We start from the raw sequence: 26,221 nt of genomic DNA on the forward strand, positions 1-26,221 counted from the left end.
TATCAATTAGCTATGTTTTTATGGTTTTCCTGATATGATCAAGGCAGTTAAGCCTTAGTATGCTTTGTCACATTCAAATAAAACCAAACCTGATGTGATCGTGAGCCAATTTCACTTAAGTTTTTCCTAATGTATCTTTTTCCTTTGACTGCCATCTTGGTGGAATGCCAGTTTTAATTATTTTTGCCAAAAATTTTTAATTGTTCAGAACTGGATTTAGGAAATTTAATTGGAAAAACACATCATCGTAATTTGTTTGTTTTTAAAAGATGTTGGCTTTTATAATAGACTTTAACCTGTTTTAAAGATATCAGTTTTTATTATAGATTGTAATGTCTCTTTTTAGCTAAGCTGGAAGTTTTTACAAATGACTAATTGCACTGTTACCATTTGTCTGGCGCAGATAACCTTGATAGGTTTTGTGCCAAATTACAATAATCTAATCCTTTGACTGCCTTAATTTGCTTTGTACTCACCTAAATGAATGCTTCCTGTTGGTCACTTATTCTGAAAAGAATCAAGTGTAATTTACATGTGTTTGAGCTTTTTGGAATTTCAAAATAAAGCATTCTTGAAAAAAAAATAAAGAAGCTGTTATCTTTATTTGTATTAGCTTCGATGAGCAGCAAGCTATAATAACCAGGGAAGAAATAAAATGAATTTAATATTAGGAAATTGCATTGTTAAGGCTTGAGATGTTTTGATTATAGAAGATAAAAGAACTTAATATCTGCAACTTCAGGACAGAATTTGGATTTTACTTTCATAACATGTGGCAAAATGGCCAGAAAATATCACTGGTTTTAAATACTGAGTTTGGCAAAAAGGAAAATATGAAATGTTGTTAAAACAGGCTTGCATCTTCGTTCAATGTTTTAAATTCTATCACTAGAATATTCAAAGTAAATATTTTCATTGCCATTCTCTACAAAAGATGAATTTAAAGTGATAAATGGTATTAATTTTCAAAACATAAAATGTGAATGAAAAATTAAAAAAAAAATGCTGTAACCAATATTGATGTTAAAATGGCCCTGTGATGTTAATTGTTAGATATTGAGTTAGTGTTTTTTGTTGGGGAAAGGGAAGCCCTGTGGCTATCTAAAAAAACTATATTAGAACAAAATTCAGGCTTAAAGAAAAGCTGCGTTGTGATAAATTGTGCAAGATAAATGTCCTTTAAACTTGGCTAATATTTGATTTAAGTGCTTAGGTCCTGAAATAATTCTGCATTGTGGTATAAAGTAGAAAATTGATAACGCTGATTTACTACTATGCATCGCTAGAAACATTTTCACCAGTATGTATTAATTGTAGGAGTTGTTATAACAGTTCTTATGCATTTTAAACAAGGGTGAGCCTGAAATTGAGAAACAAAATGTTATGAGTATATTTAAAAATCAAACTTGTATTTCTGTAAATGTATGAAAATGACAAATTTAAATTTCTTTAATCCTTCTTGCAAAAAAAAAATAATAATTGGGGTTTGCTTCTTTGACATCATGCTTGTAAATGTTATTTTAAGGTATGCTTAAGGTACAGTCTCCTGTAAACCATAAAATTTCAGTATTAAACTTCAAACTTTAATTTGTTTCATATGTAATATCAATACTTCTAAAAGGTACTTTCTGCATAATGTAAAAGCTTTTGAAGTAAAATATGAGTGTCCTCTTCTTTGATTTATATGATCATTACTGCATGTCTTTAACTATGAACTTTAGAAACTAAGAAATTTTTAATCTTGCAGGTGTAGGTTCATTGGCTGTATTGCAGCGGTTGCTTAAATATGACTGTCTTATTTTAGTGAAGCAGTATAGACCTTCTCTCAAGAGTTATACATTAGAATTACCTGCTGGTATTTATGAAACATTTTTACTTTAAAATTAGTTTTTAATCATGCAATAAACCTTTCTATCAAATTCGTATGTATATTAATTTTGATAAAATTGCTACTTTTGATGTTAAATTTTGCTATCAGCAGGTGTCTGAGATTCTTAAGAAATATCTTAATTTTTGCCTTAATTTTTTTCTAAAATGAGGGTTATCAATGTATGAAATGTTTATATTGTAATTATTCTTTTTTGCTTATACATTGCTAAAATTTTTTGTACTTTCCTTATTAAAGAAGTATAAAAATAATTTTAAAAATAAAGTTAAAATGTAAATCATTTTTTAAAATGTTATAAAAAGGATTTTTAAAATTAATGGTACATATGCTATTAATAGTTTCTACATGTTTTAAATGTGCAGTGACTTCAGGAACTGAGACTAGTTTCTTACGAAATAACATAAATTTCGGGCAAGATGTAAAGTCTGAGGTCTAATTGTCTGACTTCAGAGTTTTCGGAAATTCCTGCATTTTAGGAAACTGGTGTAAATCTAGCAAAATGATAATGCAGAAATGATAAAATTTAACATTCCTTATTAATTTTTTTAAAATATATTTTACATGTTTTTTGGAATTGTCATTTGGGAAGTTAAAATTGGACTTGAAGCTGAAATAGTAATATTTTCTGAATTTAAAGTTTTGTTAGGTATTTGCCATTCCTTTGAGACGTTGTTGTTGCAATGCAACAGTTCAGTTTTATTTAACATTTAGTCTATTGATTTTCTACTTTAGATATATGAAAAACCTTCAGATTCGTAGCTTTCATTATGAAATTTGGTAGCTGGCTGTATATTATGACAATCATTTTCTGAAATATCTATGGCCCACAGGTGGCCAAGTTGCTGAACACCGGTATTTTGGCCGAGGTTTGAATCCTATGAACTGGCTGGCTGCATGGGCATGTTTGTGGTTTTCTGCATGTGTAAATGTGTATGGGAGTCGGTTTCCTTTAAAAAGGTCCTCCACAAAGGCATTCCTCCCATTAACCAGATGCCCACCAGTAGCTAAGCAGTAAAGTCTCTGAACACTGGTAGTTCGGTCGGAGGTTCAAATCCTGTGAACGGGCTGGCTGCATGGGTGTTTTCATGGTTTTCTCCATGTGTAACGTGTATACGAGCCGGTTTCCCTTGGAAAGTCCTCCATGAAGGCATCCATCCCCTTAGGCAGGTAGCCCTGGTGTGCTTTGCCATAATTAAATACACAACACCCATTAAGCAGATAGCCTTTGAGGCTTTGCCATAAGTTACGTAAACCAAATCTAAAATATCTGTAGATATGTCCGATCATGATTTTGCTATGTTCCTAATTAAGTTATTGTATTGCTACATTGGTTTTTAAAGTTTTTATCTGCATTTCACAGAGCAAAAAATTCTGATATCTATTGCTGATATTTGAGGTTTTGATAAAGAGTAAAATGATATCATTTATTAACTGTAATTTTAATAAAATTTATAAACTTCATAAGTTGCTCTAAATATAATTTTAGGATGAGCAGATGTGTTATAACTTTTTGGAATATAATTCTTTCTCCTTTTTTTTTGACTGTTATGACAGCAAAAACCATTATAAATAACATCTCTTCCCACAAATAAATGTCTTAGCTTTACTTTTGTTAAACTAGATAAAAAAGTGTATTTCCTCCACTCAAGGGCTGTAAGTGGCTAATGTCATGTATTGTCATTATGGTGATTCCCTAGCTAGCAGGTGTTTGGAAAGTGGTGTAACAAAACTGCTATTCAGGAGAAAGATTGCTTTTACCGCACACTTGCTTTTTCATTATATAACGGTGAATTCTTATCTATCCAGCATTCAACTAACAGGAAAGCTCAAGTAACTGGAATATTTTTGAATTCTAGAAACTCTTTTATTTAAAATTGATGAGTAAGAGATTTGTAAAGCACGAGTAGGACCAAGATTTGAATCGGACAAACTGTTGCCAAAGTGTACAATTTAGTTCCGGTCATGGAATATGTTTTGCCTTTATGGAAACCTAATTTATTCTCCAAGTTTTTATATTATGTCCATAATTGTATATGCTGATTAATTCAAAGAGTAATCTGTTCCTTTAAACTTCTGTTATGGTACAAGTTTAGCCAGAGATCTATTAATTTTCATGGTCGGTAAGAATTTTATAAGTCTTACAAAATGGTATTTGTCTGCAATGCCATTTTACCTTTGAAATCTTGCATAATTTAAATGAAAGCAGGTATTCAAGTTGATAGCAAATATAATTTTATAATTTTAGACTCAATTTTTTCTACCATGAATGGCATTTTTTTGTATGCCGAGATATCCAATTCAGCATTTCCCAAGCTTTTATTGCATATTCTTTATTCCTAGGCGTTAAAAAGAAATTGTTGCTGGAGGTGTGAGTATTGGATATTGTAATTTTGAACATTATACTATATACATATAATTTTAAGATTTTGTATTAAAAATGTGAGAATTTGATTTCTGTATGCATAAAAGTAAAAATATTAAAATGTGTTCGTTTATGAAATTTAAGAAAATTGTAACATTAATTTTACAATAAATTTCTGAAACTATATACTTAACTAGTTATTTTAAATTTAAAGATTTGATGATAAACTCATTTTGTCATAATGGACAGTTATCTATTCCTTGGTACAATCTGTTTGTTATAATTTAAGCTGTGATTTTGGAAGATTAAATGAAATTGAAGAGATCCCAATACTGATGTGAGGAAGGGCAAGGTTATTGAAAAATGATCAATGCTTTATATGAAATCTGAAATTGCAGGATGAAGTTACATGTATACTTTCCAGTTTTCTAACATACAAGAGGGATTAGTTAAAAATAAAAGTAAGAATAAGACAAATTCCAAATACAAAAAGTGCTGAAAAAGTTGGATCTTGAAATGTCATTAAACTTCCTATAATAACTTCTGTGAGTATTGATAGGCATATTTGTGCTAAACTGTATGGAAAGCAATCGGGTTAAGGTTATAACAATAGTAGGAACGAAGGCATCAGAAGTTTGCAGAACTAATGTTTAGAATTTGTTAAATGAGAATTCTTTGAAAGGAAAGTGATTTTCAATGATAAAAGGAAATTTAATATATTTGGTAACAATGGTCATCATACTGTTTGTCAAAAGCCAGTTGGTAAAGCATGGAGGTAGACCTGTTATGGTTTGATATAGTTATAAGTGGATCTAAGCTTTTTTCATTAATGCCATGATAAACCATATGATGTATTTTGATACATTAAAAAGAATCTGAAGGATAATTAAGCTTTGAAGATTTCTAGTATCAAGACAATGGCCTCAAACGTGTACAGTGCGTGAAAATGTGCTGTCGTTATCACTATAAGCAACAATTGCGTATTCCATTCCAGTCTGTTATCTGTCATAATAGTCTGTACTCGAAGGTTTCCCAAGTCCTGCTATGCTCTCATACCATGATGGGATAATTGTCAATGGGCAAAATCGGCAAAGTATATTGGGAGCTTCTGGTAGGGCCACCTTATGTATGTGAAGGCCTATTCCAATATGCCTAACTAAAGCATAGTGGTTAAAGACCCTTTAGAGGATTACCTTTTTAATGATCGGATGTTACAATTCTGGGGTCCTAGTGTTCTTTTCCTCTTTTCTTATCCTTTCACTTTACCTTATCTTTTTTAGTTATTACTCTTTTATGTCTGTTTCACTGTGCTAACTGGTGAATGTTAACTGACCATGAGAAAACCATCTAAAAACAATTTTGACTGGCTACCAGAACTGCCTATGCATTTATTACGCATAGAGATCCATACACCTGGAAAGGAGTATCTCTGTTAGTTGAGAGGCTAGGTACTGTCTCAACATGCTACTTTGGCTTCTGCTTCAGTCCAAATGAGAGCCACTTGGCTGTCCTTGCTTGTCTTATTAATTTGGTAACTTGTCTTTTATGTCAGTGGCTTGGGAATAAGCTTTCAGAAGTTTCTGCTTTCTGGAAAGTAGACTGTAAGGCTTCAATCTGCATATAGGCCTGGTTAGCCCTAACAAAGGGATCTGTGTTTCCTCATTGGGTTCCATGGTCAATGGAATGGTCAGGCTAGAATCTTTCTATATTTACAATATGGCAACTTTAAATTCTTCTGCCAATCACATAAAAAATTCTGAAATTATTAAGAGAATATGCACTTCTGTCATGGTTATCAAAAGCATAATGTCTTAAGCTCTTTGTCATTTCTGGTCAACTAGAAAATCTATTATTTCTTGTTGATAAGCATATATCCTTAGCTGGCAAGCCAGGAAACAAGCTCTGCTCATTGAGACAATATGATGTATAATCCTCTTTCTTATAAATGACAAATATAGATGAGCATTATATTAGTGCATCTCCACCTGATTCTTTGAGCACTTGCAGGGGAATCATTTCAGAAAGGCCTGATATCAGTCTGTGTAGGAGCTTGCCAAATTAAAATCTATAGGGGTTAGGCAACTTGTTAACATAACTTATTATCCTGATGTTTTTATCTCTAGGGCTACTGAAGTCTATTAAGGCCTGTTACCTGAATTCTCGTCAGATCTTATATGTCAAGCCCACTGTGCTATTTTCAGTGTTAATGGTTTGGTCATCCAAAGGCCTCATATTGTGGAAACCTAACATGTGTTCATTCTTCTGTAACCTATCATGAAAGTTGGGACTGCGTTGCTGGTGTATAAATTGTCATGCAGATCATCCATCATACTCGTGAGCTTTCCCGAAATAGAAAGAAATGCAGCATATTAAAGTTTTTAAAAAGTTCTATTAGCACTGGTCAAATGTTTCTTATGTTAGTCACCAAGCTGTATCAGTCAATAAGTACCCAAGCATCTTGTAATCAGAAGAAACACCTGAACCAAAAATGATTGGCTGACAAAATTCTTAAATCCTTTTTCCCAAACAGGTAACAGAAAGCTCTGATAAAAACTTCAAAAACTGGAGGCCAGGCCAAAGCTTTGTTGAAGGGACTTAATCAAATGTGAAGTGTAAATGGAAAAAGGAACAGATCTTCTAAAATGTCTTGCTTTATAAAACAAACAGCATCATTATAAAAATGCTCCTAATGACCATTTTCATATTGTAGGACTGTTGGGGCTTCCACCAAGGTCTTTATATTAAACAGCTCATTAATAATTATCAACCTGCTTATATTGCAATACAAGAGATGTTCTTTAAACCTGATAATTGTATAAAGCTTCATAGATATTCAATGATGAGTAAGAACAACACTTCGGCCAAATGTGCAAGTGGTATAGTTTATTTATCTTAATTTAAATATTCATCAAGTGTGCTTTTAGATATACCTCTCCAAGCAGTTGCTGTACTATAAAACATCTGGATGCTGATTTCTGTTTGTAGCGTCTATCTTCAAATGAGAGTATTGATCAGGGAGATTTAGATGATTTAATTGGCTTGCTACCAGCACCATTTAGATTGATTTCAATGGACACAATCCCTCGTGAGGTAATAATGCAAATCCAATAGATGGTCCTTGATCATTCTCTGTAACCTCAGTAATGCAGTAATGTTTTAATCAGCCAACCAAGGACCTTCTACTCGATTGACCTTGCCATAGTCTCTTTGCATTTTCTATCATTCTGCTCCTTTAGTGTTGGGAATTATCCATTTAATAGTTACCATTTCCCAGCCATCGTAAACTTTATAGGGAAATGGAAGTACTGTCTCTAGAATGTGTTTTTGTTTAAATAAAGCAAATTAGTATTGCTTCTTGCATCATACCTATTTCACAGAAGAAATGACGAATGTGCAAATTGGATTCTTACCAATAAAATTGTTTAAGCAGCTGAAATATTTATTTCGAAATTATAGGATAAATTCTCAAAATGCCAAGATGCTATCGAAAAAGGAAAGCCTGGAGCATTTTTCGCCCATATCATACCAAATCAAACCTGACGAGTTTTAAAAGGGATAAAGCAAAAGCATGTGAAGTATGTTGAATGAATTCTTGGATCTTGTATGTCTTCTTCCTTCTTCTACTTTGAGTAAGAAAATATAGGAAAGGGTTTAGATAGTATCTGGTGTATACAAAAATCGCACTGCATTTTAAAGTTTAATGGTCATATTTTAAGCAGCAGAAAAAAAAAGGCTAATATTGCCTTTGATGCATTTTTGCAGCTGTCTCGTAAGCTGTAACTATCATCCTGCATTCCTTTCTACAAAGGTGCTCTTTAAAAAAAACAGCCAGTTGATTTCAAATCTCTCGCTCCTGAACTTGTAATCAAAATCTAACAATGCTGACATTGAAAAGAGCTTTGTTGCAGACAAGGAGATAATGCATATCCTGGTCCTGATGGCATTAGTTATCTTGAGTTAAAATACCTTCCTTTTAATAAATGGCTTTTTCAATAAATGGTAGATGTATTGATGATCAAGCAAAAAGTGTTAGCAGTCTATGCTAAGTAAGAAGAAAGAAGTGCTTATAATTTGTTTGAGAACTCGTCACTATGACCTGACTTATGATAATCTTCTGAAAGTCAAGAGGAGCAAATGCAAAATGTAATTTGGCATTCATCATATTCTACTGGAATATTTTCTCTTGAAACATTTTAACCATTTCAAATTAGGCTTAGAAAACATAATAAGAAAACAACTTCATCGTATATTTTTAAGTCATTGACAGCCTTCCTCTTTCTTTCCTACAGATTATAGAAGGAATATATTTTCCAATGTGTATGGGAGGGACAGGTTTTATTTCCCAAAATTAAAAAAAGACCTTATGAATCCTAGTTACTGCTGCATTGCTTTAACTAGTTGCCTTTGAAAACTGCTTGAGATGGTCAGGCCTAGTGTGTTAAGAGACAAATAGTTGCATTTCTTTTTATCAAAGTGGATTTAAAAAAAGATGGGCTGCTGTTTGAAACTGGTATCCATAAAGCACTCGTCTTTGAAAACTGCTTGAGGAGATGGTCAGGCCTAATGTGTTAAGGGCTCCTTATCGAAATGGATTTAAAAAAAGATAGGCTGCTGTTGGAAACTGGTATCCATAAAGCACTTGTAAAAAGAAATCACTTTAGTTTATATATATTTTTTATATAGAGAACCTCGATACCACAAAGATACAGCTTCCTTGGTGTTCTTGCAGGATTGAAAGTTTTGTGTGAAGATTGGCTGTGTACTCTGACACTTAGTTAAGAAGAGGGTGTGGCTCGTGGCAGTGTACTAAGTGTAATTCTAGTTAGCTTAAAAATTAATTTACTTAAAATAGCTTTTTCTAACAGTCCATGGAATGCTTTGTGTTGTAAGCCTGCGAGTATGTAGACCTGAAATATCTCCAGAGAAGATGGAGAACATCTCGGAAAAAATGTTTAAATGGCCACAGGAGAATATATGTGCATTTGTTGCAAGATTCCTCATTCTAATCTTGAACTTAATTTGCATGACATATAGATTCCTGTTAAAAAGGGAGAAAATTTGTATGGGTGCTATTTTATCACTAAGTTTGCTTTGTTTTTTATACCATCTCTGTAAAAAAGTAATGTTTAAAAATTATGAATATTCTGAAAGTCTTGTTGAATTCCTCTAAGGGGGGGCCCACCAGTGGCCGAGTGGTAAAGTCTCTGAACATTAGTAGTTAGATCCGAATCCTGCGAATGGGCTGGCTGCATGGGTGTTTTTATGGGTTTTCCCATGTATAATGTGTATATGAGCCAGTTTCCCTTAGAAAATCCTTCACGAAGGCATCTCTCAGGCAGATAGCTTTAGTATGCTTTGCTGTAATTAAATAAACCAAACCTCTAAGGGGGCTGATTGTACCTTAGTGCTTCTTGTATATAGAAAGCTGTCATCTATTTAAAATTTCATAGCAGGCCAGTTATTTATAGATCAGTAAGGCCTGTGCTGGCCAAACTTAATTATGTACATCAACAAGCACTTTGGATTTGACCTGGTGTTTTAAAATATCTCCTGTATGTGGAATTCAATGAGACTTCCCTGCATTTGAAGACATGAATATCTTTATCAAGTACTACTTTTAAATCATGTCTCAAAGAAATTCGTCCGTTTGCATTTGTTAAATGATTCATGCTCTTGTTTTTATCAGCCTCATCTATCATGTATATCATTTGATCCAAGAGCAGATGCCTTGCTATAGCAATGTAACATATCCAATATCGGTGCATAACTGGAAAATTTCTCTGAAATTCCACCTTGGGCAAAGTTCAAAATTCAGCTTCTTGATATATTCTAACATTGGTATCATTTACAGCCAGATTTTTGTGAAATGGAGGCATAAATATAGAAATTACATCCTTCTCTATACAGATAGGTCCAAATCTTAATCATGTTAGTGTAGTTTTTATAGTAGCAAAAATGAGTTTTGTTGACACCCAGCCTGCTTTGTTTTTCACTTCTTAACTTACTGTAGTGTATAGGGTTTTAATCTTGCTCTTGAAACAATGTTGCAGGAATTTCATTATTTGTAGATTCTTTGAGTGGCCTAATGCTATTGAAAGATCTGACTTGCAGTTCACATCCTATTGTTACTTGATTTAGCTTAAAAATCCCAGACTTTAAAAATGTCTGGGATATAAGGTTCTGTATTCCTGAATTCCTGGCAATGCTGGCATAAGTGATTGAATTAGTAGATATTGCAGCTAAGGCTGCTATTATCATATCTAACCTTCAATTCTTATTCGTATTTCAGTACATTGATCAAATGTAAAATTCTCAATAAATGGCAGATGTATTGATGATCAAGCAAAAAGTATTAGTAGTCTATGCTAAGTAAGAGGAAAGAAGTGCTTATAATTTGTTTGAGAACTTGTCACTATGACGTGACTTATGATAATCTTCTGAAAGTCAAGAGGAGCAAATCAAAATGTAATTTGGCATTCATCATATTCTACTGGAATATTTTCTCTTGAAACATTTTAACCATTTCAAATTAGGCTTAGAAAACAGAATAAGAAAACAACTTCATCATATATTTTTCCAGTTTTTAAAATGTTTGCTTTTATCATAAACTAATCTGATTTTATTTTTATCTAACCTAAATTATATCATAACTGCATGTATGCAGTTTTCTAACATAATTTCTAATATTTGCTTTAACCATTGGTTTGGTACAGATAATCTTGTAAGCTTTTACACCAGAAACTGAGTACAGTCAATCTGTTTATACTGTAATGGTTATATACCATATAAAGATCACTTTTGCCAGAAGAGACGAAATGTCTTCATATCCAATTAAACTTGGTTGAGTCTGCCATGACAGTTGGAAGTAATGATATAGGCTAACAGGCATGCAACAAAACTTTGACCCTTCCGTATTAAAAACAATTTTTAACATATTCTCAATTTTTGAAGTAGAAACTTAATGTGTTGTTACATGTATTTAACAGATTACACAATAATACAATCTATAGTGTTTAGTGTACAACAGATACAGATTTTTAACATTCTTAATTTTTTTGAAGTAAAAATTTAATGCTGCATGTATTTAATATACTATACAGTAATACATTCAGTAATATTATTTAATGTAGTGCACATTAAGTGCTGCATGTAGTTTCATTTAAAAGAATTTTTTCTATTGATTTTCTATGTTTTCAAAAATGAAAAGTGGCTAAATGCATTGAACTAATGCAGATGTTGGTAACACAAATCTGTATTTTCATTGGTGCTTCAAAAATGACTGAACACCAGTAGCTTGGTGATTAAGCCTGCTGAATACTGGTAATTCGATTTGGCTTGGACTTGAACCCAGGCGGTCTCGCTGCATGATTAGTTTTCTCTGAATAATATGAAAGTCAGTTTCCCTCTTAAAGTTGTGTGGGAAGGCATCTTCATCTCTTAGGCATATAGCCCTTGTGGCTTTATCATGTTTGAATAACCTATCAAAAATGACAGTACTTTCTACTTGTGGTAATTTCAGCTGTTTTTAATGAAATATTGTAGTTAGTTATTTTAAAACCAAATAAACTAATGTAAGTTGATGTTAGATTCTCTTTATCCAACTTTTGATTTGTTACTTATTTTAATGATGTGAGAATATTTAATAAAATGATTAAAAGAATGATTGTTATAAAATTGAATACTGAAAATCTATTCTGGATATTTTCTGAAACTTTTAAGAGGTTTATCCCATAGGTATAGAACTAATGACTTATTTTTTATTTGATCAGTTATCTGTAAATATTAAACTTGGCAAACGTTTATGAATTTGACTTGTTTAATTCTGCATGAGATCGTACTTCAGAATTTAGACAGCTATCTTGGCTTTGTTATTTTAACTGCTTATATTTAATTTTTTCCATTATGAATATTTGTACTTTTTCTTAACATCTGTAGCCTGCTTTTCCATCTGTATGACCCGAGTAAACTTTTTGATTTTGAGTTTCTGTATGCTCATTTGTATATCCAATAATATATATTTAATTGAAATAGTCCAGAATGTATATGGAAGTTCCATTCTGCACTAGGAATTTGCTCTGTATTTCAGCTGTTGTCGAAGTATTCTAAAATTTTAATCTTGTATGCTGTGCTTCTTTCTTTTTTGCTTGGCTTTTGTCTAAAATCTAAAATTAATACAATCTTAGCATTGTGTTTATAATTACTCTGCATTTGTTAAAATAATTAAACACTTGCAAGAGTACTTAATATATTTAGCAATAACTCAAATTACAAAAAGTCTTAATCTTTCTTCTGGTGCTGTGGGGGAAAAAGACATCTGCAGTTATCTGTCAGTGGCGTGGTTTGTAACAGTTTTGTGTTGAACTATTAATTGTAGTAACTTCAGTGCATGATTAGCCTATTAGTAACACTATTTTAATGTTATTTTTTTAATATTTTATTAAAGTAGGTTAGTTTTTACCAAAATCATATCATATAAGTTTCTTTTCCCAGTATTGAAATAAAGCAATGCTGTATTCAAAATTTGCTCAAGTAGCTTCATAATTTTTAGATGCTGAAAGTTAAATTTTGCTCTTTGGTTATATCTAATGAGCATGTGATTTATATCTAATGAGCATGTGATTTATATTATTATGAACATGAAACTTCAGTAATGAACTATTGTGTATGAAATAATTGAAGATAATTCTGCTAATATCTAGATAAATTTGACATTTTTTAAATTAAGTCTTGTTTATATATTAAATGTTTCAGAAAATGAGTGCTAGTAAAATGCCAATTCCAATGCATTTTTAACAAATCTTAACTTTTTTGCATTTAGGCCTTGTTGATCCATTGGAGAAACCCGAAGAAACTGCTATCAGAGAGCTCAAAGAAGAAACTGGATACATAGCATCATGTGTGAAACATACAAGCCCTCGTAAGTATGAAATGGGTTGTACTTCTGAATATTAAGCTGAGATTCTTTAATATTTCTAAATTAAATTTCATATTCTTTCTGGAAGACTGCCATTGAAAATTTCATCGAGATTAAATGTATAATCTGACTGGATTACATCCTTTCACCCTTCCTAAACAGTAATTGAATGATTGCATATCATTTCATCATCCAGAAATCTAGAGGAAAATTATGCAACTTGCTGCATACTACCAGTGTTTCATGGCTTAAGCAACTTTATCATTAATGTGCTTGACCTGAAGATGATTCCATTTAAGGAAAGGAAAAACCAGATTTTTTTCATGATATGCTTGTTGTTTTTATACAAAGGAAATGTATGGTTTTTGGCCTAACTTTTACAGTTATTCACATATAATTTGCAGATTCTCAATGAGCCGAGTCAGTCTGCTTTTTGTAAATTGAGAGATGTAAAAATATTCCTTTGCATGAAGCAAAAGACCTACCTTTCACGCCCCATCCCACATAGACGTTTCATTCGTCAAAGGATAATAAATTGTAATTTTAAAATACAAGCAAACTGTAGTTTAATACGACAAATGTCTTAAAAGCAATAAATGCACTTTTTAAGAATTTAATTTTTATACTTTTTAGTTATGAATATTTGTGCTTTGTTGTAACTAATATAAGATATTTCTAATGTTATAATTTTAATTGATTAGGGGAATTAATTGGTATAAGATTAATTGTTATAAGATCATTTTATTCTTAATTTTTATAGTTGTTTCACAATTTTAAAGCGTTAATATTTTTCTAAAAATTAATACAGGATATAATTTTTATAATGTCTGCTATAAAATATTGTCAGTTTTTTTAAACGATCTTAAAATCAAATTAACATCTTTAAAAAATAAAAATAAAATTTTCCCTTGTTCACTGTTTTGGTTGCAATAAGCTGCATAGACTCTTAAAAATTAAAAGAAAATAACTTATTACCAGATTTTCCAAATTTATATTTTTTACTTTTAACTAAGTCTTGAGGGGAAAAAATTTGACAAACTGAAAGGAATATATTGTTAACTCTTCTGGTTTCAAGTTTTAAATATCATGAAATTAGTATTTGTCATATTTAGATAGTAGTGAAATATTTCATATAAATTAAGACATTGAATAACATGCCCTACATTTTACACTATGATGAACTATCAGTTTCACCTGCAGCTTCACTGCATAAAAAGTTTATTTAAATACGTTTGGATTTGGCAAAAAGTCTCCAAATGTGTAGCAAATTGGAGGAATTGAATATCCGTGGGCAGTTAGTTTACTGCGTATGGATAACTTGAAGAACATTGTGAAAAGGTCATTCTAGCGTTGTTTTCAGGTTAGCTTGTGAAGTAGTTATGGAAGAAATTAGGTCCTTTGGTTAATGATTTCAAAAGCAGTGCTCTTATTTGTTTTTTAAACAGCTAATTAAAAAGTGGCTGTATGTATTGTTAAGTTAATGTCGTATGAAAAAATTATAAAGAATTCGTTTCTGTGTCAAATGATTAAGTATTCTTAACCTGATAGTAAGCTATTTGCTTGAGTAAATTAATCTGAAGGCGGCTTAGTTAAATATTTGAGCTGAATATATTTGATTAAATGAATTTGTTTTGGATAAAGAAGGAAAATATCCATATATTTAAATATTTTAAGTTTTCTGGTTATGTCAAAACAGAAATGCTTTTAATTAAAAAAAGGCTTAGAACCATCAAAACTTACTAAACATTATAGCCAGTTTTCTTCACCGATTTTTGAAGTTTCATTTATTTTGTATAAAGTTTATTGATAAGACTACATTATAAAACATTAATGGATATCTTTAAAGATCTTTGATGGGGAAACTCGTGTTTACACATAAAATATAGGGTGCTTTGTAAATGTTTTTATGTATCATATTTTTTGTATAATTTATTTTCAGTTTTGAGAAATGCAGTCTTCAAGCTGCTTAAAACAATTTGCCAATTTAGGCTTAATTTCCTCATTTATAGAAAAATGTTTAAGGTATAGAGATGTCATTTAGTTTGCTGACAGTATCTTCTAATATCAATGGCCTTTCCAGTTATTTTGGGGCATTATGGGTATGTTACTGTGAAAGACCGAAATTGGTGAATGCCTACGTCTGTGAAAGATCGAATATTGCATTACATTCTTGTACATTTGGACCCTTACCGGTGTATGTCAACAATCACAGATATGCTCTGGTGTAGGTTGAAAAGAGGAGTCGACAATTCAAACTGCCATAATAGTTTAAGTTGTTGCAATGAATAAGATTTAAATCACATAATTTAAGTTTTTTATTACTATTTTATTTTCTCATTTAGAATGTACTGTATAATTCAGTAAGTTCTTAACTTCTATTATTTTCCTTTCTTATTTTGAATGTACTGTGTGTTTTAAGTTCTTATGTTCTTAAGTTCTTAAGTCTCAAGTGCATTTTTTCCTGACTGAATTATGCAGAAGAAAATATAATATTCTTATGTTCAACATTTACCATTAGTACATGGTGAATGTTGACATTTACCGGTGTAAGTCAGAAATAAGAGTATTTGGAAAATATTTCGGACATGCACCAAGTGACTACGTGAATGTTGACATTTACCAGTGAGAGTCGACTTCTTCAGATTTCGGTGTTTCACCGTAACATATACACTGAATGAATGAGGTCCAAGTGCTGTTCTGTGAACCAGAATTGCTGAAGAACATTACTGCATATGGAAAACAATCTTGGATGTAAATCTGTGTAAAATGTACAAATTTCCAAGTCCCATGAAATGTTATAACAAAATCTGAAGTCGTGCATAAAAGTTGGTCCTTGGAAGAGGCTGTGTAAGCAAGACTTTGTGAGGAAAATTTTTTATATGAAATTAGGAAAACTTAAACCATTATTAAGAAAATAAAGTATTAAATAAAATTGCTGATGCACCAGCAGAAAAGCAGTAAAGTTGTGCTCAATATTGCTAGTTTGGTTCCAAATTCCAATCCTGGTGAAATGCTGTCTGCCTGGATATTTGTGTGGTTTTCTGCATATGTAAATGAGCCAAGTTCTAAAGTCCTCCAAAAAGACATCTCTTTTCTTAAGCAAACGGCCCTTGTACATTGCCATAGTCAAATAAACCAAACTTTTCTGCTCTTCACATGTTTGGGGACTATTGGCAATTAAATGCAGAGTTTCAAGAATTATATTCATAGAATGTTGTTGCAGCCAATTTGTCATGAAGGCCTACAGATATGAGGTATATAGTCCTTTTTTGGTGCATCTATAAAGTGGCTATTGTTGCCATTTAGCACATTTTGTGAACTTTGTACATTTCTGAATTCTGCTATCCCTTAGTTTAATTTGTTAAAGTACGAGGAAATGGGTTTTTAAGTAGTTGCACATATTTAATACTACTATGCAAGATATTTTAAGAAACATTATAAAATATACTTTGTTATAGTCATTTAAAGGCATATGAATAGTTAATAATTCAGCTGATCAATTTTATCATGCATTGGTTGAAAAAGTATTTTCATATGTTCGCAAAAAGGATTTTATTATGCATGTAATATTTGCATATTTTGCATATATGCTTTTGACTTTCATTAATGTTATAATTTTTTATTTTTAGTGACAGCACTTGATCCGGGTATGTCCAGATGCACAATGAAAGTAGTTACTCTAGAGGTAAATATTTCCTTCAGGAAAAGGAAAAAAATTGTTTCCTAAAGATATTTTCACTAAGGCTTTTTTTTTAAAACTCAATCGTGCTGATAAGATTTTGTTGAAGTAGTATTGTATATGATTGCAGTAAGAAGCTGAACCATTTGAAATGTTGTCTGGTGTTTTATTGGTATGGATGTTAAGCCAATAATGCTTAGGAAAGTAGTATATTTAAATCTATTAAAATGCTAGTGAGAAAGAATAACTTGTTCATCTTCCATATTAAATGTAAAATTACTTGGATAGAAAACTTCGAGTAAATTGTTTACACTGAAGACTTGTAACTTACATCCTTTCCAATGGCTATTTCAATGCAGCCAGCCATATATTTACAGGAAAGAGCATTAATATACAAAGGCTTATGTGCTTGATTGGAGAAGAATATCTGCTTTTCTGTAGCTTATCACTGTTTGTTTTTAATCTTGTACTTTCATTATATTTTCCATGCAGATAATAAGTTTTGTTTCTGCCTGCCATTATATTTAGCGACTTTTATTTAATAAACATGTATGAACTACAGATTTTCAATTGTAAGCACTTGCATTCCTTGTATTTCATACTAGATTAAGATAGTGTTATTATGGCACTTGCTTAGTTTTCATCTCTGACTCTGAGAGCTAAATTGTAAGCGATGGATAGCTGTTGCTTAACCATTGCTAGGCATATATTTGAATGTAGTTTATAACAAAGCATTATTTTGTCATTTTCAGCTTGATCTTTACATTGTTCTTGAAAGTTAATTTCTTGTTGACATGCATGTTATATATGCTCTTGAAATTTTCTATCATTTAATGTTCAGCTAATAATATGTGTACTAATGCGTATGATTGAACTGATTTCTTCAAGTGTCGTTTTAAAAATTATTTTACCGCTTCGTTTGTAGTTCACTTCTTCAACTAATGGATTCCTGCCATTCGTTTTCAAAGTTTCATTTCAAAATGTGACACTTCATTTTCTTTAATGAATTTTCTTTTTCTAATGTTTCTGATGGATGCATATTTAAAATTTCATGTTTTCTAAATTATGAATTTTTCCTGAAATCTGATAATTCTTAAAAGGTGTGCAGGTGTATCAAGATTGTTGTCACATCTCATTATTCTATGTCTGTTTTTTATATTTATCTACATTTGTTAAAAGCAACTACCAAAAGAATGTTAAGTCAGGGATCTTGGCTTGGGTTTAATCATAAGGAATCTTGGAAGTAATTTCATTAATTTTTTTTACCTTTGTCAAAAAATACCACCTGGTGATTTTATCTTCTGTGGAGGTAGTGATTTTAGAGAAAACTGTATAATTTCTGCTACTTGATAAAATCTTTTCTGTTCCCAAGGTATTTGATTTTTCAAGCAGCTGAGTTCAGATGAGTTAGGGGTTGCAAGTTATACGAGCTCCGAGCTTATTGAGTAAAAGTGTAAATAACAATACATCTAATAGTTTATACCTAAAGTAATTGAAAATTAATGTAAAAATTTAACGTTGCAATTCAGAAATTTATTTTTATAGAGTTTTTATAATTGCATATATAAAATTTTAAAACTTTTATAAAAAACTGGTGTATTTGTTTTATATTCTTCATAAAGTTCTTCAGTTGCATTTTTAAGTTATAAAGCTAACTTTTTCATATTGTCTGTCAATTCAAGAGTTCTTAAAATTTGCAGTTTTTCTAGATTTGATTTAGATTGGCATATTTTCGCTTTCATTGTCAGTTTGTTTTTGCAGTACTCCTAACTTTTTTAATAATAGTAGACAGTTTTTACAAGTTTTCAATTCTATGTAATGCATGTTGAAAATGAACATACTTAACTTCCTTACTCATGCTTAAAACCTTAGCTATAGCTTATAATTCCACAGAGGCTTATCTAAATAAAAACAATTTTCAAGAACAGTTATGTTTGAGATTATTCCCAATGCATTGACTATAGCAGTAGTCTGAAACTGGTGGCCTGCAAAGACATTTTAATTATGAATCTTGCAAATATTATGTTAAAAATTTCAGAATTTTAATTATTTGAAGTAAGTATACATTACCATTAAAAACCAATGTGCATAACACATCAGGAAATCTTTAAGTGAAGCTGACTAATTTACTATGTGATACAGAGTGCAGCAGTGGAACTTCCTTATTTGAAACGCATGCCATCTAGCGACATTTATTCAGAGAAGAGTGGGGTGATGCTTATTGAAAAGTGGTGTCTAAAATTTTTTTGTCATGTAGGTTTGGTATTGATCATGCAGTTGACGAGACAGGAGCACGTGTTCGCCGTGGAGTTGTACTTTTCAACGTGCTGCATTTTCGTCCATATAAATTGGCAGTGGTGCAAAAACTTAATCCATGTAATTTCCTTTCATTAAAAAATGCATGCAAAGCCGTTCTCGACAATATACCTCGTGATGCCCTTGTGTTTTTTAGCAATGAGGCTCATTTTCATCTTTCCGGTTGCGTGAATAAACAAAACATATGCAATACTGGAATGGCACGAATCCCCGAGAACTTCGTGATCAGCCCCTCCATATAGAACGTGCGACTGTTTGGTATGCATTTCCCATAGCATCATTGGACCATGGTTTTTTGAAGAGCATTTTCAGACTCATCTCGTTACAGGGCGATCTTCAGTGGCCAGCGTGCTTGCCTATTCAGCCCTGTATAATTGCTTTTTGTAAGGCTATTTGAAATCTGTCTAAAGACTGGCTTAACTGAAGAACAATATTCAAGCTGCTATGAACAACATACCCGTTGATATGCTGGTGAAAGTTGAAAGAAACTTTAAAATTTGATTATCTCAATATATTGACCAGAACAGAGGCCACCTTGATATTAATTTTAAACCATATTAAAAAACTTTTTCTCTATAACTTTAAAAAATGCTAAACTGATATCACTTATACTATTTGTGTTATTCATTTTTAAAATAAGGTAGTTTCCTTACCATACCCTGTATAAACCATATTCAAAGATTTGAAGATGGATTTTTATCTTTACTTGTCAAAAAAAATTCTTGCAAATTTTTACACTAAGAATAATTGCTTTGTTCATGAACACATTTCCATGGGAAGAGCCTTTTTTCACTGTTGAATATTAACAAGGAAACTATTTGACTCTACAGTTCTTGGTACAGATAATTTCTAGCAATTTCTCTCAAGCTACAAATGTTATCAATGTTATTGTCAAGCTATAAGAAGTTTCTATTTTTATTTATGCTTCAAATCGAAATTTAATAAATTCGAGAATAAGCTGTCATGAATTATTTTCAAGTTTTGCCATTCTTCGAAATTTTTTCTGAAAGTTAGCTTTCATAATATCTTTCAGTTTAAATTGGTTATTTAATGATTAATTAAACATATTGGAATTATTTTAAATAAAAGCATCATCCAGAAAATTTGATATTTCATTGTTGATATATTTGTTTTGCTAACTGTAAGCAACAAAAATGTATTGCAGGTATCAAACTTTGGATTTCAGATAGAAAATATGCTTAAAGTTTTTCCTTTGCAGCATTGTTATTGTTAATTGTTTATTTTAAAAAATGCTTCATAAATGAAATTTTAAACGTATTAAAATATTTAATTGAAACACAATTGTTAAAATTCTTCCATCAGCCATTTTCAGATTGCACACAAGCAGCATGCACACTTTGAGGCCACTAGACAATAGTACGCATTTCTTCTAACAAAGATAAATTTGTTTCTCAATGCTTGCATTTTCACAAGAACTGTTTTTATTTTGTATATCATTTTTTGAATGTTGTCTTTTCTGTAATATTTGAATGATTTTAATAATACCATGGTTTAAAAGCTGAATGGTAGAAGTCATATTTGCAGACAGGAATACAAATCTTATTTTATAATACTCAATCTGAACTGTGTATAGCACATTATCTTAAAATTATTTATTTTTATTTCTTCAGTTCACTGTCTCATTTTCAACTGAAAATACTGCTTAGCATTTATAAATTCTTGTTAGAGCAAATTCTTAATTCCTTTCAATAACCAGTGTTTACCTAATTGTTTCATCCTTATTGCATGTTAATAACATTAACTTGTTCTTCAGTTTCTTAAAACCAGCTGTTCTTTCATTTTTTAATGTTGTTGAGTGTTCTGATAATGACTTGTAAAACAGCTCAGTTTTACCAATGTTATAAGTTTCTTAAGACTTTAATTCATATTGTAGCTCTTTTGAAAATTTTCCATTTCAGTTGTCAGCTAAAATTGTGATGTGCATTTTTTCTTCTCGCCATATGATTTTTAAAGCATCCCATTTGTTTTTTCATCTTGTGAGCAATCTCAGTTCTCCTCTAGCATTTTAGCAGATTCTTCAGCTTTTTGATCAAGAGCTCTAGAACACCTCTTATTTTAAAATTATCCTAGAAAGGCACTTTCAATTCCAGATTTTCCACATCTTTTGCCTTATTTGGGACATATAGTTTTTTAGGTAAATAAGAGCTGTTTGGGAAAGTCCTAGTTTAAAGGCAGTTCCTGTTTGGCTACAGTTAACAAAAGCATTATAATCTTTTAACAATTTATCTTTTTCTTTTGGGCTTGGATTTTTTTTCACTTGGGCATTTTGGACATTAAAGTTGCACATACAGAAGATTATGAAGTTTTTCTAAGGCTCATTTAAGCTTCACCTTTACTTTTCTGGACAGCTATGCAGACAGTGTCTGGCAGAGATTATGAGAAGAGTAAATTCAATTAGATAACATTGGGCGAATTTTAGTGAAAGCTTGTTTATTGTTCTACACAACTGAACAATAAGTCATGGTCTTTGGAGTAGATGACTAGCTTTAATAAGTAACAATAGGATTCTTATACTGTAAAATGTCTTGTCAATTTGAGTTTTATAAGTGACAAAGATAAGTTTAATATTGATTTTCTCTTGATACAGTATATATATATATTTGTCTTGGTTCTTATAAAAACATTGCTATATAAATAAAAATTTGTATATGATAAGCAGCTGATTTTATTAGCCAGTGAGCCTAATAAATGTTGGCTACTGTATATTAATACCACTATATGAATAAAATTGTTAATTGGAAAGATAAAGAATGTAGCAAGCAAAGGTTGGCAAGTAAATAACGTTTGTAAGAGTTCCATTGCCTTTTACAGTCCTTTCTTCTTTGAAATACTGTTTTCATAATAGCCGGCAAGTGCAACAACACCATAAAAAGGAGTGTAAAAAAAAAGAGTTTGCCAAAAGTAGCTGAATGAAATCTCTTATAGAGAATATTTAGATTAGCGATCAATGTTCTGTGAAATGCTGGTCAATTTAGAAATGGTCATTGCAAGAGGTTTCTGCTAAAGATAAAATTTTTTACCATTAGACATTGATATTAAGCTTTTATTTCAGGCCTTGATAGCTTCTGTATATCAAATTGGAAGTTTTGAAAAACATTTTTATGTAGTACATGCCATAGGCCATTTTAAATTTTCTTTTCAGTTATTAAATACAATTTGTTCACGTCATATAGCCATTTTCCGGAATTGCCATCTAGTGTAACAGAACTTATTTTAGTTAAATTATATTCTAGCTATAATGTAATTAAACTGTACTGATGCATTGAAAAGTGAAACAAACTTAACCGTACTGATCAGAATTTTCTTTCAGCCTGCACAAATTCAAAAATTTCAGATATCTTCTGTTTTGAAATTTTAACTGTTTAAAAATATTTCTATAAGGTCTTTTATATCTTATTTTCATAAATCATATTTATAATTGAAGTTCATTTTAAAAAAGCTTATCAATGCATAATTAACAATTTTATTCTTACTGGTATTAATACTTTAAATTTGAAATTCAATTTCTTTTTAACATGAATGTATAATTGTTTCAGGTTGATGGTGATGTGTATGCAAACCGATATCCCACACAAAGTCTTCACGATTCCAGTAAGTGCATGTGCCGAGTTAACATTTTAAATGCTTTTCAAACTGCTGAAATTTTGTTCTGCTGTCATGTTTACTTTTCTTGAAGATTTTTCTTGCCAATTAACAGCTTAGTATATGGAAAATAAATGCTGCTTTTTCTAAAAAGCTCTGAATTTCAGTAATGTTCAGGTATCTAGTTGAATTTTTAGCTTGCGTATCATGTCCAAGTTTAATTTTTATAATTATTTGCACATAAATAGAATTCTTATACTTTAAAAATTGCCGTTTAATTGAACTGTATTTTTAAATGCTATTGCGAAGAAATTATGAAAATCTAGGAATTTAATCGAGTATGGAAATTTTGAGGCAGTATAGGAATTTTTAAAAAAACTTTAACCCTCTGAGTGGCATGACCGGCTTTATTTGGCCATGAGATTTTTTGTCACTTGCTTCATATTAGCTTACAATTTATATTTTACTTTCTTCCATAACATGATTTTCATCTTATTAAATGTAACTTTATGAAAATATTAATTGAATTGTACAAAATATTAATTGGAAAATATTAATTGAATTGTACAAAATATTAATTGGAAAATATTAATTGAATTGTACAAAATATTAATTGGAAAATATTAATTGAATTGTACAAAATATTAATTGGAAAATATTAATTGAATTGTACAAAATATTAATTGGAAAATATTAATTGAATTGTACAAAATATTAATTGGAAAATATTAATTGAATTGTACAAAATATTAATTGGAAAATATTAATTGAATTGTACAAAATATTAATTGGAAAATATTAATTGAATTGTACAAAATATTAATTGGAAAATATTAATTGAATTGTACAAAATATTAATTGGAAAATATTAATTGAATTGTACAAAATATTAATTGGAAAATATTAATTGAATTGTACAAAATATTAATTGGAAAATATTAATTGAATTGTACAAAATATTAATTGGAAAATATTAATTGAATTGTACAAAATATTAATTGGAAAATATTAATTGAATTGTACAAAATATTAATTGGAAAATATTAATTGAATTGTACAAAATATTAATTGGAAAATATTAATTGAATTGTACAAAATATTAATTGGAAAATATTAATTGAATTGTACAAAATATTAATTGGAAAATATTAATTGAATTGTACAAAATATTAATTGGAAAATATTAATTGAATTGTACAAAATATTAATTGGAAAATATTAATTGAATTGTACAAAATATTAATTGGAAAATATTAATTGAATTGTACAAAATATTAATTGGAAAATATTAATTGAATTGTACAAAATATTAATTGGAAAATATTAATTGAATTGTACAAAATATTAATTGGAAAATATTAATTGAATTGTACAAAATATTAATTGGAAAATATTAATTGAATTGTACAAAATTGTGAGGAATTCGGATTAAATACATAATCCTCTTAACAGATGAAAAATCCTGCATTGCTCAGAGGGGTAAAGAAAAAATACTTTCAGCGTAAAGTTTTGAAAAAGAGGAATAAGTCAGTAAATGTGCTGTTCATAAAAATTCAAATAGTAGGAATTTTCCTGAATGAAATTAATATTCCAAGTCTGGCCTCATGTTCTGTGCAAATGGAATTAAATTAACAATCGTGCAAAAAGTCTTAGCAGTGAAATTTTAAATTGGTTAGTCTTAATTTTTTTAGTCGCTTGTTCTTTTTTATTTTCAACACTAGGAAAGTTTTTACAAGGTTATTTTCAAGAACCTATCGTAATGTAAATGTGCTTGTGTGGAATGTTAAATTAGCTATAATCAATGTATGTATATACACACACAAGTTAAAATTTTGCCTCCATAAAGGATTTAGTTTTGACACATGGCTACATAATTTCAATGTTAAGACAGCAGAATATATACTCAAAAGCAAAAAATTTAAGTTTGTAATAAGTACTGATATAGGTGCATAAAATGCTAGCTTCAGTAATAAACTTCCTTTAAAAGTAAGAATCTTATGTGAAGTTTATTTTCTTATGCATAAGAAAAAATTACTACAGTCAAAAGTCTTTAATCTGGACTTGTCGGGACTTCAGCGATTCCGGATTATAGATCATCAGTTTAAATCTGGTAAGATGGCATGCAGAAATTATAAAATTAAATATGAAACTGTAATTTATAAAATAAAAAGCAGTTATGATCTAAAGGGTAACAAAATTTACAAAAAGCTTGATATTTATTTGTTTACTTTAAAAATTTCTTTCAACGCGTGCATGCGTAAAGCATACATTACGCATAATCGAAATTAGAAAATTGCAACCAGAAAACTATTTGTGTATTAGTGATATTTATAATGGCGAGGAATTTGATTTAAATCATATTGAAGATGTAGTACATAGAGATGAAATACATTTAGTAAGGAATTATAAGCCGAATAAAATAAACATCTGCTCTGAAGATAAGGATAGTGCTGACAGATCAACTTCCAGTTCATTGCACGCCGCATTGTCCTCCCCCTTGCACAGCAGCGTGAAATTGATAAACATAGTTCGGAATGGTTGGCAAATCAAAAGATCCATTTTTTGCAGCAATTCCACTTTTTGTTTAATGGATATCGAAACATGCTTTCGCTTTGTAGATCCTTTAATTCGGATCGGAAATTCTTTTTGACATAATCGAAAGTTTAAGCTTACTTTTATGAAATTGCTCTAACAGTCTGCAAAAAAAAAGATTGCTGGATCTAGTAAGATCCGATTAAGATTAAGGAACAACGCAGTCTGCAACAGAAAATTAAGGAACAATGCAATCTGCAACATTAACTGAAATAGATAATTTTAGCTTATACTGTCAGTTATATATTAAACATGCATACGTAAACGCATTATGTGCATGTGTTGACGCATGTGCAGAAAGTTTGCAGCTTTGAGGTCTGGATTAGACTTTTGACTGTATTCGATTTATCTTGTTGAATCTTCGGAGCGAGAATGTTTCTCCTAAATTGAGTGCGTAAGCTGAGATCAATAATTATTGAAAATTCTATTACCCTTTCATTGTAATAAATTGAAATTTGTATTGAACAGAAGCTACGGTGCAAGGCTGGACTCGCAAGCCTATTTAAAAATTATTACATGATGTAATTTTTAATTTTGAGTTAACTTTGTCTTCAGCTGTTATTAAAATTTGAGATAAATTGAGCCAGATGTTGCATTGAATCCCATGCACTTTCTTATTACTCTTGTCAATTTTTCTACTGAGATTAAATCTGGCATGAATATATATTGGCCAACATGTCTTTTGACTGCTGACTTGGAAGGTGTCCTGGGGTTCACTTTTTAAAAACTATGGTTTCTATATCCAACTTAAAGCTATGAGAATAGCAAATTTTCATATCGTATCTGCCTGTAGTGATTGTCAAACCATCAAAGTAGCTGGCGGGGACATTTTCGGTAGATCTTGTCAACGCTCTGGTTGGCTAACTG

At 30.5% G+C, this 26,221-nt stretch overlaps 1 protein-coding gene across 2 annotated transcripts in view; it reads left to right on the top strand.

The window, feature by feature from the left end:
* LOC118202731 (ADP-sugar pyrophosphatase-like) overlaps nucleotides 1–26,221 on the top strand; it is a 59,415-nt gene that overhangs the window by 25,260 nt on the left and 7,934 nt on the right. For both annotated transcript variants that reach the window (XM_035374931.2, XM_035374924.2), the window contains exons 5-8: nucleotides 1,748–1,855; nucleotides 13,069–13,167; nucleotides 16,794–16,849; nucleotides 22,717–22,771. In XM_035374931.2, coding sequence (XP_035230822.1) covers nucleotides 1,748–1,855; nucleotides 13,069–13,167; nucleotides 16,794–16,849; nucleotides 22,717–22,771 — 318 coding nt within the window. The remainder of the gene's footprint in view (nucleotides 1–1,747; nucleotides 1,856–13,068; nucleotides 13,168–16,793; nucleotides 16,850–22,716; nucleotides 22,772–26,221) is intronic.

This window comes from Stegodyphus dumicola, chromosome X1 (genome assembly GCF_044657685.1).
Source record: "Stegodyphus dumicola isolate Sdum_Otavi_A_Nest chromosome X1, ASM4465768v1".
NCBI classification, from domain to species: domain Eukaryota; kingdom Metazoa; phylum Arthropoda; class Arachnida; order Araneae; family Eresidae; genus Stegodyphus; species Stegodyphus dumicola.